This window comes from Lasioglossum baleicum, chromosome 7 (genome assembly GCF_051020765.1).
Source record: "Lasioglossum baleicum chromosome 7, iyLasBale1, whole genome shotgun sequence".
In the NCBI taxonomy this organism is placed as follows: Eukaryota; Metazoa; Arthropoda; class Insecta; order Hymenoptera; family Halictidae; genus Lasioglossum; species Lasioglossum baleicum.
The window spans coordinates 14875593-14892787 of record NC_134935.1 but is presented as its reverse complement, the minus strand read 5'-3'; the positions used below and the strand labels follow the sequence as shown (position 1 = coordinate 14892787).

The 17195-nt window shown below is 42.9% G+C and overlaps 2 protein-coding genes across 14 annotated transcripts in view; one reads left to right on the top strand and one right to left on the bottom strand.

Moving 5' to 3' along the window:
* Positions 1-37: 37 nt before the first annotated feature.
* LOC143210948 (uncharacterized) lies at positions 38-5197 on the top strand. Of its 11 annotated transcripts, none has more exons than XM_076428284.1 (11): positions 48-184; positions 324-403; positions 605-656; positions 751-899; positions 1349-1472; positions 1610-1736; positions 2205-2312; positions 2484-2524; positions 2630-2674; positions 3094-3253; positions 3342-5197. In XM_076428284.1, exons 3-11 carry the CDS (start codon positions 640-642, stop codon positions 3525-3527), a joined length of 957 nt encoding a protein of 318 aa, XP_076284399.1. In that variant the 5' UTR covers positions 48-184; positions 324-403; positions 605-639; the 3' UTR covers positions 3528-5197. The 11 variants fall into 11 exon arrangements, with proteins under 11 accessions (XP_076284400.1, XP_076284399.1, XP_076284397.1 ...); XM_076428282.1 differs by having other exon boundaries at positions 501-656; XM_076428283.1 differs by having other exon boundaries at positions 135-150; positions 501-656.
* A 643-nt stretch (positions 5198-5840) lies between these two features.
* LOC143210931 (uncharacterized) overlaps positions 5841-17195 on the bottom strand; it is a 101823-nt gene continuing 90468 nt past the window's right edge. For 2 of the 3 annotated variants that reach the window (XM_076428239.1, XM_076428240.1), the window contains exons 6-7: positions 15056-15448; positions 5841-8789 (exon numbers count right to left, since the gene is read on the bottom strand). In XM_076428239.1, coding sequence (XP_076284354.1) covers positions 8476-8789; positions 15056-15448 — 707 coding nt within the window. In that variant the 3' untranslated portion in view covers positions 5841-8475. The remainder of the gene's footprint in view (positions 8790-15055; positions 15449-17195) is intronic. The other variant, XM_076428241.1, reaches the window with a different exon arrangement.

Sequence of the window (17195 nt, the reverse complement as noted above, 5' to 3'; positions counted from 1 at the left end):
TTGAGAGATTTGCCGTAAATGTCGCTGGTGGTTCCCGGCCGTTTCCTCGGTGCGTAAAAAAATAAAATATTTAGTACGCCGCAACCGACCATTGTTTATGCAGAGTATTGATTCCAGTGATTCCACACGTATTTTGGCGACGAACTTAAAGTAAGAACGACGACTGTTATCATCGAGTGTTAGCGTATGTATTTGTTGAACGAACGCGTTGAGAATCGTGCTTTATGAAAGACGGTGCACGAACGATCGATACGTCTGTCTTTCTGTAAACTATGTAATCGTTGCGGACCGTACGTGTTTATGGATGTTTCGATGGTTGACAGCTGTCAATCGTACATAGGTTGGTAGTGAGTCACCGCATCGTCAGTGGAACTATATAGGTGAACACCGCTCGCATCGGCAGGTGACTAACAACTCAAGAATTACCGTCGCCTTCTGTTATTTTTTCCCCTCTCTTTGTTGTGTTATCATTTATCGCGCACGCACTTCCTCGTTTTTAGCTGAGAACGGTCGATGCTTTTGTGACTCCTCCTTTAGACAAAACTAAAACAATTCCAGCACTCTTGCTTTTTTGGCCTACAAGTTTTGTGCTGGTCCACCACAGGTATCACGCACCATCACCTACCCCCCTTTGTTCAGATGTCCAGGTATTTTTTGTAAGAACTCTTTTTTGTTTTACTTTGTTTCGTATCATCTTTCGACTTTGCTGAACAATCAGATAACGCTCACTTTTTTCCCATTGTTTCACAGCGATATAACAGGCATGGCGTCTAGTTCCGTCAGCCAGGAGGACTTTGACAATGACTATGAGCTATCATCCAGGAGGTCCAGAATTAGAACTGCACGGGCCCGGATTGGCCCACCTAGGGCAGGAGACACCTCCTCGATAAACTTTCAAAGTAATTCTATTGAACATTTGTTAATGCTAACTGCTTGCGGTGGTATGGGAGAAAATGTAAAATAACACAGTAGCTATTAAGAACTCCTAACAAGGTTTCATTGCTAATCATTAGACTGTGGATATTTATGCATTTATGGCTTGAAAAAATGCAAGAAAATAAAATTCCACAGAATTTAGTATGATTTTTAATTATTTCAGATCTACAAAGACTACTCTATCACTGAAAATAACATTTTACATGTGATTCCACAAATTGCATAAACATCTACAATCTACTAATCATGTGTCGCATAACATACTCTACTTATTTTCTTATGTATTAAAGTACTTTGCATTAAGGGAAAACACACATTAATCACGGGTATAGAACTGTATTTGCACAGCTAGTATTCGAATTAATTTATGATTTATTATACATACATACTATGTAAATGTTCTCTACTCTAGAAAGTACACCAAATGTGGAGGAACCCCAAGGCGTGTGCGAAACAAGCTCAAACAGTGCACCAGGACACGAGAGTCAACAGAACAAACCAATAATGAGGAAACAGGACAAACGCGTCACTGGCCGGTAAGTAGCTCAACCATTGGTCCAATGGTGGGGTCACAGAGATGAAGTGACCGTTCCATTTTCGCCACTTGCCACTATTATTTAGATCCAGTATAGAGTTCGCATACTTTGCTAACGCTTTCTGGATCTGGTTCTAGTGTCTTTAGTGTCGTATCCTGTTTGCACAGGCCAACGCACATAAACAAGGGCAAGCAGCAACGCGATAGACGGAAACTTAGGGAAAAGAGGCGAAGCACAGGAGTAGTGCATTTACCGTCGACGGAGGTTTGTGACTATTTCCAGTCCCCTTAAGCTCCCAAATATCTTAATGACTCTGCAGTACTTTCACAGCGATGTGAAAGAGTCTTTTTTGCATCGATGCTCGTTTGATATATTCACGTTCTTAGTCTTTCTTATACTTTGCATGAGAATTTTAGATATTTTTCGTTTTCGTCTTTGAATAACATGGTATCGAACAGTTGAGCGTAAAAGTGAGAGCATTCGTCTTTAATCTTTTATTTGCTATCTTCGATAATCTATATATTATAACGTGTCTTTCTGATATGGTAGAATGGTTAACACTGTTGAATGTACAACAAGTAGAATTGCACTTAGAAGCTCTGTTGATATATACATATATAGAGTGAGTTTTACAAGGTGTTCCGCGAGTATAATGGATATTAGCGAGAGATTTTGTGTGCGAAACCCATTGTTACTCCGCAATGTAATTTCGTTAGCGACTTAATTCTGCAGAGTACAGGAGGTAGTACAGGAGAAGATGAAGAAGAGCTTAGTGGCACTTGTCTTGAAACTAAACACAACACATATCACAATGAGTTCCTTGATCCTGAACTCATAGAAGTAAGTTCGTACTATTATACATAATTATATATCTGTATTAAATATATATACATATTATACAATAAATATCTGTTTAATATATTATATATTACACTGTGGACGCGGTGTGAAACGCGGAAACACCTGTAACAGTGTGCCAATGTATGTACGTAAAACTACTGCATGTTTCAGGAACGGGCAGCAAAAATGTTTACACAAAGGCGGAACAAAAGGTATAAAACACTGTGATATCTATTATGGTAGCGGAATCATAAATGAAATTAGTGCTTTAGTGACAATTTAGTAGTTACTTGTAATAAACTGCTGCTGCTTTTTAGGCATTACCGTACTTCCTACAGGTCATGTATAAACAGGCACAGTTGGTAAGTGCTACTGTACGTGACAATGTACAATTAGGCACGACCTGTACGAAGTACGGTAGAGCTAAGTAGATTCTTTTAAATACGAGCCTGCGTATTGTAACAAAAGTACGTAAGTCCTTTGTATACCTTTTTTATATACATATACAAAACGATCACGGAATCAGTGAAAACAATATTTCTCTTGTATATCACTCTTCTCGATCATATCGGTAATTTACCCTGTTGCTCACAGCAACGTTGAAACGCAAACAAACCGACTAACAAAAATCTAAAAGAACAACCGAAAAATCACACTATTAGAGATTACCGGATAGGATCGTTTGCATTAAGGGTCGTGCCTAATATATTGTTATAGGCAGTTCGGACCAACATGTCGACATGCTTCCACTAACATGTGAAAAATGCAAATTTCTTTTTAGCCATTCCGATTTTGAAGCAGACGACGAGGAGTTCGATTCATTGAACCAGTCGGACAGTGTCAACCAGTCGGATCATGGTAACCATGAACCCCAGAAGACGTCAGTGACCACTGGCAGCAGGCCTAGAGTTCCCACACCAACAGGCGATAATCCCCACGAGGTACTATAGCATACAAATGCATCCTAAGCATACCTAAGATGCATATCTAAATGCAACCTAAGATAATTGTCGCGTTCAATGATTTCAGTTGATCGAACGGGCTCAAGAGGAGAATAGGAGGCTACTATCGCTCCTCGAGGACCGGGATCACAAGATCATGGCGTTGGAAGCGCGTCTGTTGCAGCAACAGCACGAAATGGCCATGGAACGGGAACGATTGCGGGATGAGAACGCAGCGTTGATTTGCGCGATGGCCGCTCTGGCCAGCGATTAATTATTATTATTCTCTTCACACGAGACAGCCCGGCGACGCACCGTGTCAATCGTACGGATCGATTTCTTAGATATCGCGGATCAGCCGTGAATTAAGTAAACATATACCAATAGTTTCCATTAATCGTGAATTTACTTGTTAATAAATAGCCGAGACAGGCAGATAGCGAAGCGGCTTTCAAATTGGAAAAGAAAAAAAAACACGACGATTTATAAATCGGCGAGCGCGAGAGAATCGGTGATAAGTTTAACGCTACAATAGTCTGCGCTACAAGATTCCTCCTTGTATATCATGTTTTTTCGTAAAACAAGCAATAGATCTCGTCGCACGAGCAGAAGAGTGAGGTAATCCATAATTTATCCGCTTTACCTATAGAGAGCTTTAGTTGAGTGAATTTTATTAACGCAGTGGAGAAGTAAAGAAGAAAAAAGGAATATATAAATATAAATATCTAAATATATATTGTTTTGCGTCGTCGTATTGTTGGTATCTAATCATGGTCGGTAAGGTGGGGTTAAATATTTTTTCTCGCGATGTAACCGCGTAAAAAATGATAGATGAGGTGCTCCGAGTTTGTTATTATATCGTTGTTAGATCAGCGACTGGGAATCATCGTCGAATCTATGCTTGACACGACCGCAGACTTTCTAAGTACCCGGCGTTTTATACTGTGAAACTGATCTGCAGTAGCGTGGCGTGCAAAATATGTATCTGAATCTATTTTTCAATGATTGTTTCACATTCGCGTAGCGTTACAGACAGAAATCTTAACGTATTAGAAACAGTGCTCCGTATCAATGACACAAACAATAGGAATTTTCTGCGATAACCGTGTAACGATAGACTTAGTTCCGTAGAAGTATGTTAGAACGATACTGTTTTCTAACCCCGTAGGTTTTGCACGTCACCGCGAACTTTTTTACTCGCGAAGATGTCCGCTTCGCCGCGTCTATCTCATCGGTGTAAGGTTTAAGGATACGGCGTAAATTACGGATTCGTGCGTACAGAAGTTCTTGCAAAACAGAGAGGCACAAAACAAATGATTCCATACCGCATTTAATTCAACCGGGAACGATGGACCGAGGAAAGCGAGTCCAGCAGACAAAGCACGAATCCCCTATCTACTAACTAATTGTATACCGTTACAACTAGAGCTCCGGGATATGTCCACTCCTGTCACTGTAAACGAATTTAACGTGACTGTCTAACTTATAATAGTGGATGTTGTCCGGAGCTTCAGTTACAACCTATTTTACAGCCAAGCGTGTATACAAGCTGTTCCATAGCCATGATGTGGTCGTCGAAGATGGAACCTCTTGCGTACACGCGTTGTGCAGGAGACTGAGAATGCGAGTGCATAGTGCATGTGAGCGAGCATTATCGAGAGAAAGTAACAGGTCGAATTTGTAACTTACGTACTTGATCGTATGCACAATCATATTTTTATTTGTCGAGAGAACTAAGGAATAAGGGAACCATATGCAGCGGCGGCCATCCTGGTTCTACCTAATATGTATCGTCGATTTCAGTTTTCGATGAAAGCATGTCGACAGAGATTTCTCGGTCTAAGATGATTGAACCCGACTCCATCGCAAGAATTTGGGAATTTGGAAACTTTATTATATTCGAAATTCAATATTTTCTGTCTAAATAAACATGTTCTTAATAATCGCCTCCTTCATCTTTCCATGACCCTATAAATCTTTTATACTTAAGGGGATTGTAACGTTGAAAAATTCGAGAAAATTATGTTTACCGTTCTCTACCCTTTTAAAGGACTGTTAAATAAATATAGCTTTTTGTGTGATATGGAGAGCGATCGAAGATATTTTAGAAGTGTGCAACTAGTTTAGCTTCTCTGTAGGATCTTCCTGAATGTAATTTGCACTTCAAGGACGAACGGTTACGTAGCCACGTTGAAGGATGGGTTATCGTAACGACTATTTATCGCAGGTCGACATATACAATTTTATTGTTAAAGTTCTTCCACAATCCAGTAAACGCTACATACACATATACATTCTTACGACGCAACAGGTACTACACGCTCATGGCCTTCTTTCGCCCCTCTCTCTCCCTCCCTCCCCCTCTCACACAATTCCTCTCTGAATTTTTTTGCACAATGCTCAATCACTTCGTCTCCTGTCTGCCTTCACTCTGCGATATTATTATGTCTCTATGTACAACGCTATTCGCTACACTTTTTACAAGGGGACCACGGAGGTTTGGCGTAGTGTGTAACCACCATAAAACGCCCGCAGCTTCCGCTGGTTTTTAAATCCATGGTCCGTTGAAGAGGGAAAATAAAGGCGACGTCTCTTTGATATGTACCGTTTTATCTTCTTCTTCGAGAGAATTAGAGAATACTTGAAGGAACTTGCTCTGTCTCGTTATTTTACTACCATGAACCCTTTCTTTTCGTCTCTTCACACGCAACTATAGGTTTTCTCTTTCTCTCTCTCTCTCTCTCGCTCGCTAGCTCATCGAGCTTTTATTGTCAACAGTTGAGTCTCTAGCGTAGAAAGGCATATCGGTTCTTTGAAAAAGCGATTTTTCTTTGCTACATCTATTCCTTTCGTTTTGAACAGCTGCTCGGTTTGATTAACAGCGGCGATTGTCGTGTGTCGTAACAGTATCCGCGCACTTGTTATACTTGTTACACCTTGTTACATCCTATGTCGACGGCTTCCTTTGCCTTTTCCCGTAGGTAGGTCGTTAATTCTTTCTAGAGGTATTTCTGCGACGATCAAACTGGATTTTCCCTGCTCTCGTTCTCGTCTTTCGCGAGGATGACTCGTCCGATTCAAATAAAAGCGGTAGATTACGAAGCTTAGATACATACACGGGCTCAAAGGCGACCGGAAACTGCTCTCTAACGCATCCGAACGTAATGTACAAAATGGCGGCTATAGTGAATCGCTCCAGCGATCTTCCTCGAGCTTGTTTCTCACTCGAAGGGGTGCGCGTGGGTCTCAAATTATTCGTAAGCTCGATGAGCTTGGCTCGGAGAAACTTTCCCTTTAATCGGCACACTCAATTTTAAATCACGTGCGGCATAAACTATAAATTATATACTTCAAGTTCTCAAAAAAATTTTGTTACAGATGAATAAAAATCTGCAGTTTAATAACAAAAACAGAGTAAAAACTTTACATAAGAACCTAGATGATATTCGCTTAATTTAAATAATAAATTTCCTTGCACATCACGTGACCAAATCGAGAGGGTCCAGCGAGAAAATTGCAGATTCCTCGCGAAGCACATCAATCTCTTACAATAAATTTCGTCGTTGCATCGAAGCTTGGAACTCGTCGCAGTTCGAACATAAAATCGTTTTGGTAAAAAAGGAGAAAAAAAGGAAAAACAGAACGAAAATAATCGTATACGTGTCGTCTCCCTCGACGACGTGTTCTATTCACTCTAAATGAATTGGCGTGTACGCGCGTGTTCGCGCGTATGTGTGTGTATAGGGCCATTTATTCTGCCATTCTCTCCCATCCCTCTCTCACTCTCGTTCGCACCTTAAAGTAAATCAATTACATCCCGACAAACGACTAGATGATCACGATGGTTGGATCTCAACCAGATCCTTAAATGCTACGGACCGCGCTTCTTCGTGGTTAAGTTAAACTTCCGGTTAACGATACACAATTATCCATTATCAAATATAAACCACCTCGCTATCGAGTAGTGTGTTGAATATACGAGTACAGATACAAATAGGCAAAGGCAAAAAAGAAAAGAAAAACGCAAACATAGTGATCTCCGCCGCGCCGAGAACACTCGGACCGTTCGAGATCACCGAACACCGGTCCGTAGCGGTTCTTTCATTGATAACTGGACTGCAGATTTTTATGCAAGGTCAAAATTTTCGATCGCAAGAAATTTTCTTCTTCAATTATTTTAACAAGTCGATAATAACGCACCAATTATCCCAGATTCCTGCAATCTTCGTGCCGTTACAATTTTCACTCATGTTTGCATAACGAATCAAATCTGCAGTCCATTCGTAATCGTCGAACGATTCCGAGCTCGAGCGAGAGTAAAAGTAATTTACATAGTTTACCGCGTGTTTTACAGCTCTGTGGAAAAATTCGAACGAACTCGGGATTGTTCGGTGACCACGCGTTCTTCGCGATACCGAACTCAAGTGGTCAGTACGCGACAAATTGTTATTGACCTCAATTGACATATTCGACCGTGCTCGTCGTTTATTCGAAAAACGCACCCGCTCCACTCTCGCAACAACACCAGTGTCCCTAAGCAAGGTACCTCTAAGATCCCGCCACAATTCGAACGGAAAATATACACGTTAAAAATAAGAATGAGGTTCGCAAAACTAAAAAGAGTCTTTCGAAATTGTACGCATGGTAAATCGTTTCCGAAGAGGTACAGAGAAAAATGGAGACAGACGCTCGCCTCGTGGGAAATCGGATGAACGACTTCGGGCCCAACTCGGGCCGGACTCGAGCCTAGTCAGGCTTTTTCCTGGACCTTCGTGCTTGGAACACTGTCGCTCGCGTAAGTACACCAGTTTCTTCGCGACGATTCCACCGAGTCTCTCTCTCTCTCCGACGAAATAAATAATCCGCGTCGCAGGGGTCCATTTTCATTTTTTTCCGGCGGACTCGCTCTTTTACCACTGAAATAAGTTATCCGGTCGGTTATGAAGTAATCTGTCTCAGCCTATCCCTTCTCCGGGGTTTGGGGCGATCGCCAAGGCACGTGTTATAGTAGCAAAAGTAGATCCGAGAGTCTCTTCAAGTTCTTCTTCGAGTTCTTCTTTCCGACGGTCTCCAGGCTCCACTGTGGCTCTTCTGTCTTCGTGGCTCGTGAACAGGAAGAACGACTCGGATGTACAGGATATGTATCAGAGTTTCAATAGTTGGCTCTTCCGGTTGGGCCAGCAGGATACGAGACGCGGCTCCAACCTCTGTCGATGAAGGTCTCAGACGCTGCAACCGGATGTCACCTCTTCGCTGTTCTGCTGGTGGGTCCAGCGACACTGATGGCAGCTCTTCGGCTCTTCAGGGGCTGGTGCTACTCCTCCAGATGCTCGTAGACCTTGCTCTAGTTCCAGCAACTGGCCCATGAAATTCAGGTTCGGGCTGATGATCGGCCGTGCGTTTTTCACCAGCTTGTACGCTTCTATCATTGATAGACCCTTGTGCCGCATTATGTACGCGATTGCGATCGTTGCGCTGCGGGATACGCCTGCTTGACAGTGCACCAACACGCTGCTTCCACCTTTTCGGGCTTCCTCTGCAAAGAGAAATAATCTTCAGTTATTATTGGGAATAAAGACTCGGTGACGAGTTAACCCGTCACCTGTTGAACATTCGTCATTTCTTTCTTAATAAAACAAATAACTCTTGGACTTCATTTATTACATTAATTTGATTTGTCTTTAATAATATTGCATATTTTTTTTATTGATCGATACACCTTCATGTCCTCTTTGGAAAAGTATGAGTTATTAAGCCTTTGCACTCCGAATTATTTTTCAATTTTGTTGCCAACGTTTCCCTACTATTTCAAGCGTTTTAGTTGAAATTTACTTCAAAGGACAGTTCCTGCACTGATACTTATTTAACAAAATTTTGTTCACTGATTGTATTAAATATATCTCTCAAACTTTGTTGTAATTTATATTTGTGGAACTTGTACTTGTGTTTCTAACTAAAAAATAAGACAAATAAATAAAGAAAGAACCAAATAAAAACCCGTTATATTTGCATTTTTCTTTCTCTAATGTCGAGTCACACTCGAGACAAAGGAGTGCAAAGGATTGTTTTCTGCCATAAGAGTTCGAACACCATGCTACGGGCTCTAACCTAATCCGTAAAAGTGGATCTAGACCTGTCCAGGTCGAAGGGATTAAGAGATTGTCTCATCGAAACAGACAGAGGATTACGAATCGCGTGGGTACATGCGAGAGAAACTAGTAGCTGAGATGAGGGTCATCGACGCGTCTCGGGCCGACGTCATCCGGAATTTCTAGGAGGTTATTTACGGGAACGTGCGGGAACACAATGATCCGGCCGTGCAACTCGCTCGGATGACGCGGGATCGCGTTGTAAACGGTCAAACAAACCAGTCGTGGTAACCCAAACAGGCGATTCGGTTACGTAACATGGGGGACGCTATCGTATCGCCAATGAGTCACACTGACGACCGCCCGTATCCAACTACTGTGTGCAGCGAGAGAGAAAGAGAAAGAGGGAGAGAGGAGAAAACCGTTGCAAGTGCGGACGCATGTGACGATTATGTGTAATATCATCAAAAAAAAAAAAAGAAAAGAAAGTTAAGTACACGTTCTAGCCATGATGTGGACACTTGAGTGTGGCGGTGGTCTCAAAAGAGGATCCGAGGTAATTTTTTGAGGACTTCGGGACTTACTAAGATTTTTATAAATCGTCAAGAAAAGTTTTTGGGGTAGATAATGTAAGGAATAAGCCATATTTATTTGTAAAACCGTAAGAAGCACGGATAACCAATCGTTGACAGACGTGTTTGTCGCGGGCGTTCTTTTCGATCTGCCTTCTTTTTACAATTCGTTGGCGATTGTAATTTTACAATTCTTCTGTTCTTTGCGATTCTCTATTTCATAAATTTACCTATACATAGGGTTGTCTGTTAATACACACACATACATCATTCGTACTTTAACCCTATAATAATTATTAGGATTTTCAAGTCTATACATTTCTTCTTTCAATAAGTAGAAGAACAAAAATGGAAGACAAAGCTACCCCTCTTCAAGGGGCTGAAACTCACAGATTCCTCTTAATAATAATTCCTAAAAATATTGTCATGGTACTATGATCAAGAAGGAAGATATATCAAGCTGTAACAACGAACATCTCGAAGCTGTAAGACGAAACTACCCCTGCAAAGGGGTCGAAATTACAGATTTCTCTAAAAAATGATTCCCAATGAACATATCAGACTATTCATAATTATTAAGATCGAAAAGGAAGTTAGTAAGACGACCAGGTCACCTCGAGGGGTATCGAAACCACCCTAAAACCACGTCGTCGATTGGCGTAATCGCTCGGATAAGCAATGACACTGAAAAATCTCTCGCCGGGTTCCCGAGGCGTCGATTAATCGCTAATAAATCGCAGCACGGAGATGAACGCGCGGAGCATTATCTACTGGCTGATCGCGAGGGGTCGATCGCCTAATCGAAGTAGTTTAGGTAAGCGTTAGTCGCGGCGACACGGGGTGGTGTGCATCGGCCCCTAAACGCCTAACACCCAATGTATACTCGCGAGAGAGCTGGCATCTGCTATGAGTCACAGCTGACGAATGGCCAGACGGAGAAAGAGAGAAGGAGAGAGAGAGAGAGAATTGGGGAGAAGCGAAACGAAACACGGTGAGAGGAACCAAGGAGGGGGGGGGGGACGCTACTGATAGGGATGGGTCAAATATAATGATAGCATTCGACGCGTCGATAAACGATCCACACACGTTATTTGTCTTTATAATAAAATGCCCTTCTCTTCTCTTGTTTCTCGTCGGAAATTCGGGTCAGCAAAAGGATGTCAGGGAACCGGGGGTTCAAGATCTCCGTCGGAGACCGATGCAAATTTGATGGAAAAATTTAGGTCGAGGTATAAATACTGGCAGAAGCTCGCTAATTGAATTATCTCGATTGACGTCGACGCTGACTTTGGACGCCTTAATTAAAATTGGAGAGTGTGCCGGTGGAAACAGGGTTTAGAGCTTACAGATCATATTAGTTTGGGGAAAAAGAAATCCATTATTTTTACGTTATCTCAAGCGGAGAAATGATGGATTTCTTTTTCCCCAACCTAATATATAAATACCACAAAAAATATTTCATAAAATTGTATGCTACTTTTAGCTCAATCGCCGAATATATCTTATCTCTCCTCAAAGTTGAAAATAAAAGTTTGCTTAAACATTCGCGAGTTTAACAATTACCTTGCAGAACTTGTAACTGTATACAAAGACTGTTACATCACTCCGGTAATAAAAGCAGTGACTTATATTGGCGTAGCAATGGATAAAATTCTCATTATTAATCTGAAGAGCAAGGGAGAAAAAGGGGTTGAAAAACGCGAACCGTTCGAGAAAAGCGGTGAATCTTGAGAGGATCGGGGAGGGTCGAAGGGGAAAGGGAAAATGAATGAGTCAGAATGGGAGAAAATAACGGGGTGGGGCGTCGGCAGAGATATATTTCGGTAACAGAAGGCACATGTGTGTACCCAATGACAAAAAGCTACGACACCTGTCGCGATCCCGAAAATGATACCGTGGTTCCGGGAAATCGGACATACTTGTTGCCTCGAGCCGAGTTTCAGCCGGTTGTGTTTTCTCTGTCGCTCCCCTCCCCGCCCCTCAGAAACCCCCGTTCCGTGGAAGGTTAAAATTAAAACAGGAGATTCATGTTCTCGGAACGTGCGAACTTGTTGTGGCGCGACGATCGTCCCGATGCGCAATTCACTATGCCCATAATACATACTCGTCGAATCAACACAGAATAATCCCGGGATTAATTTAACCGGCGTATTTATAAACGTGTCTGATATTATTTGGCTCGCGACGATCAGCGATCTCGTTTCGACGAAATGCAGAGTTTGTTAACCCTGGGCAGATCCAAATAGTGCAACGCGAGCCTCGGGCTTTTTCGTTTGAACAATTTTTTAAAAGTTGTTTCATCGAAAATTTTAAATTGGCTAAACAAATTTATGTAAAAGTATTAGCGGTTGTGTTTCGTTAATTAAAAGATTTGGAACAGCCTCTAGCTATAAATTCTTTTTAAACCGAAATTCTACGATGTTGTCAATGGATAAATTTTCTTCGAAAAAATAGAGTGGACGACAAAAAACCTGTACCAATAAATTAAATGGTAGTGCAAGGGGTTAAGCATCATCCCCTGATTGTTCCAACCCCTAGGAGCATATTCTTCAAGGTCTGTCTGTTTGGGAAAGAATGAAGATTCCTACAGTACCTCACCGCAGAAGAAGCTGTAACTTTCCCAGTGAGGAACAACAAGCACTGTAAACGCGTATCTCGCGCCCCAACAACCATAAGGGGGTTCGAGTTGGAACAGTTAGGGTCGGCGACGTTTTTCCCTCGTCGACGCGGTTCGGTGTAACGGAAACAGGGTGTAACCAGCCGTTTCCGGTGGACCATTCACCGCGCGAGGACTAGAAGACGAAAGGCTTCCATTCATGAAACCATGAGTCACACGCTCGCGCGAGCGAATCCACACACACTCGCGCAGCTGTACAGATATACCCATGTGCACGATGTACCCCCCTCTATTCCCCGTGCCCCTTTTATCATGGTGCCCCACTGGCTGGCAGTCTCCTCGTCCGTGTCAGTCATGTGTTTATTGCACCGCATTCGATGGAGGACGTGTGTATACGTGGAACACCACTCTGAGAAGGACGAGGGATAGGTAGAGGGAGAGAAGGGAAGAGGGGGCTGGATATCAGTTGCATGTGTGTTTATGTGAGAGGATGCATTCGTGTGTGCACGTATTCGTGCGAGCGCTGCATCGGGGAGAGAGCCCTACCGAATGTGCAACTGGTGGAATGCTGTACCTGGCCAACCGTCCAACACCGTAGGGACTGTTGCGTGAAATGAAGGGCACCTTGGTGCGTTGACCGTTAAGACATCTCTTGTGGGCAAACAAAGCGACGACTTTGACCCTTCAAGGCCCTGGCCGAATGTATCAGAGAAGGGGGATGAGGGGTACGCACCGTTTTTTCATGCGATTTTTGATATGTGAGAAGTTCGGAATCATTCGTGGGAATTCTTTTTAAACCTGCTGTGATCACTGCTGCTTGATGGATTTTACAATGTTGTCGAGACAAAGGGAACTAGTAGAAATAAGCTTTGTTTAGCATCAATATATAGTAATGATAATTTTCTTATATTTTTCTAACATGTAGAAACATATATTATGTTTTTATGGATTACCCAACGATCTCTATCACTACTATGCTGACTAGAGAACCTCTTTCTTAATGATTCCTTCTAAGAAAAAAGAGAAATCTATTATTAGTTCCGGTCTACATTTATTTTAATGCCTGAAGAATTGTACTCTGTGATTAATATATTTTTCTACTAGTATCTGAATGAAAACAAGAATTACATACTGGATGGGAATGGCCAAAAATTATGTCCTGGATAAAAATCATGTGCTGAAGGAACTAGCTAAAAATCACATAAGGAAGAAGCTAAGATGGTGTACCCTATTAAGGGTTAATATATACAGACAATTTGTACAGTGCAGATTAATCCTAGGTAACCAGTAAACGGCACTTCCAGGTGTCCAAAGCGGAAAGTATACCGTTCCAAACGCTGTATCCTCGAGAACAAGAGGTAGGTTCAACTGGTTGGAAAGATTCCCCAGGCCACAAAGAATCGAGTCCTTCGTTCCCATGAGGGGAACTAAAGGACGCTTTAAATCCGGACTGCTAAGAAGTTCCTTCATCTATTTAGATAGAGTATTCTCTGCAGAGAACGACGATGACCGTTTCGAATTCTAATCCGATATTTCAACTGTCTATGTTACGTGGACTTGCGAACAAAATTAGACAAGTTTCTTACAGTACACAGAGGACCATAAAAAAGGAAGAAAAATAAATGGTATTAAAAAATTTGGTAAGTGCCATTTTACACATTTTCAAAATCCTAATAAAATTCAGCTTATTCCAATATGCCAGTGGTTTACTTTAACATACCCTAATGCAATTAAGATGTTAATCTCTTATCTGTGTTTAATGAATAGTAGAATATATAACAAAATATCATCCACTTAACGGAGATGTATGAATTTTGTCTAGCCCATAGCGATTCTGGTCCACAGCACACGGTTATGAATGCAATGACGATCATTGGCCGAGGACACACCCAGTCGGCCGAAAGAATTACTCATCGGCACAGGCCAGCGTCTCTTTGTGAACGCGAGAGAGCTCGTGTGTTCGCTCTCTTTCTCTGTCTAGTCTCTCTCACGGTGAATTAAACGCAGCCTCCGCAAGAGTGGCCGTAACCTCCCGACATTTAGTACCGCCGATGCAATTGGACTAATTTACACGAACGGATTCCGGTGTATCCTTCTATTTTCGTTGATAGCTAGCGCACCAGCAAGCCAACAGAGCAAGCAACAGGTCTGAAAACCGTCAATGGATCGACCACGCTCGCTCGTTCAATGTCAGCCTGCATTATAAACGCGTCTCGCGTTTCCTCCCGCTAACTATTCAAATGCTTCTCTCGTCGTCCAATTCATCAATTACCCGGCTTTGACTAACGCTACCGTGTTTCACCAGTTGTCCCGCAGACGACAACAGTGTATCGAACTCTGGATATGCGTCCAAAGAGGACTTGAAAATCTCTCAGGTGGACAGACGCTTCTCGTCAATAAAGAAAATAATAATCTATCTGTTCCTAGCGAGACGATGTAACGATCTAACAATGTAAATTTCGTTTGATTGCAAGCTGGTTCTAGTCGATGTGTTCGAGGAAGAATGAAGGGTTTTTCCACTGACCGATGAAGTCGAAGGCCTCCTCGAAGTACTGTTTAAGGTTCTGATGCCCGGAATCCGAGGCAGGGATCTGTCTGTAGGTGATACCCCTCTCCTCGTGATATCCAGGCAACTGTGAAGTGACGTTGAGGACCCTGGTGGCGCCTAACGCTCGGAGAAGCTGAAGATCAGCGGCGTCCCTGCCGTTCCCAAGGTACAGGAAGGGTAGAACTCGGGAGGCAGGGTGGTTGTCGATGTCAGCGGGTTGAGGGGTTGGTGGACCAGATAAACTTAGCATCGGACAACCTGGTCCGGGGCTGGGACATCCACCGACTGCCGATGAACCGGCTCCGCCTGCTGGGAGCAGCGTGTCCTCGCAGAGGTCCCTGTGCCGCCTGTGGAACTCTTTGTGTCCACCTGGAAACAGATCAAAATTCTCCATCAGAACTTGTTCGGCCAGAGCTGAGCTTAAGGTTCAGAGTCTATGAAAGATTCAATTTAATTAACCCTTCGAGGACGCATACGAGAAGTTCCAGCTGAAATGTTTATACTGTCCAAACCTAACGAGGCATGTCTAAGTCACTGAATCGTGGGAGCCGATCCCTAAGCATCAAATTACTATGAAACCCCTAGTATAGCTCGCGGTAGCTGTTTGCCACCGAATTTCGCTCAGGAAGACTCCAAAACGACCGGATCTGGTAGAGATCCCAGTCGCGCCAACGCGGAGGGTCTATCGGCTGTTTATTATCCTAACGTTGGCCCCTTTGACTAACGGGACGCCGTTCCCGGAATTCCCGAATAGCTTCATCAAAAAGACTATTCCCCGAAGCCGGATATTTACCCAGTATAAATTTCGTACAAGGTGTACGGAGTGATCACCGGAGTGCTGAACGCTGCAAACCCGTGCGAAGCAGCATGAGCCAAGTAATTAGGGCGATCAGTGACCGCGTCAGGTCTAGAAAGGCCAAGATGGCGGTGTCGTACCATAACGGTCCTGGTTATAATCCCATTATCGGACAAGTCCGAAAACGTTCATAGAAACTCTCTCTTTGTTTGGTGGCCGCAAATAGCCGAGGAAACGGTCGGATACAGCAAATTCTATTTATCTTGTTGGAGTATATATGTACCAGCAAAAGGGGAGAAGTACAATGCAACGATTCAGCCTCCTGCCGGGCGGAATCGTAGTCTGGGACTGTGTACACAACGATTTCTCGTGAAACCACGAGCTAATAAACCTTTCGCGCAGCAGGTCCGCCATACTTCCGCGTACCACTACGCCTCTAGACCCTGTATCTACAACAGTGTTTGCCCCGGAGGCGAACTAGTCCGGGGAACCTGAAACGAGGATGATTTTTCAGCGAATTTAGCAGATTCTTCGGCATCCGAGAGAAAGAAAGCGATTCTGCACACTGAGCGACTGTCTCGTGCGGTTTTCGAAGCCATACTGCGGCTGCTTCAGCTGTCTTGAGAGTCTTCCGGTCTTAAGAAACGCGAGCCGACTGCGAGCCACTCCGAAAATCCCTGGACACCTTCCTTGATCGATGCAGTGGTTGGTTCGCAGATTTTTTAAGCGTATCTTGTCAACAGATTTTTCAAGTCCGTGTTCTTGGCTGATTTTTTAAACTGCATTTTGTTCGCCGATTCTTTGAAGTGTATTTTGATGGCTGATTTTTTAAAATCCATTTTATGGCAACGAATCTTAACAAAACTGGTTCTTTGCACTGTTCATATCCATAGAGATTAAAACGTGTCTCATAAGGTACTGACAAGGGTATCGACAATATCGACACATAAATCAAAATAACCAAATGGTACCTAACATCCCCAAAGAGTCCCAGCACCCAGAAACCATCAAAACAAAAAAACATAATAAACAAAGAAACTTAATAACTAATAAAACCGAGAGCTCTAATGTACCCTCTATCCTCTGGCATCTCCGCCAAACAGGAGTGTTGTCAGTAGCCAAAGAGTAATTACCAATGTAAACATTGTCGTCGAGGGTAAGCAATGTCTAAGTGTGTCCTCTCCTTCGCCTTCCGAAGGAAAAAGATGGAAAATACCAACGAGGATGAGGAAGAGACAGAAGGGAGACAGTGAGAAGGAGTCTCGAGTAACCCGCGAATAAACGGTCCGGGGTAAAAATAAAGGAACAAGCCGGTAACGA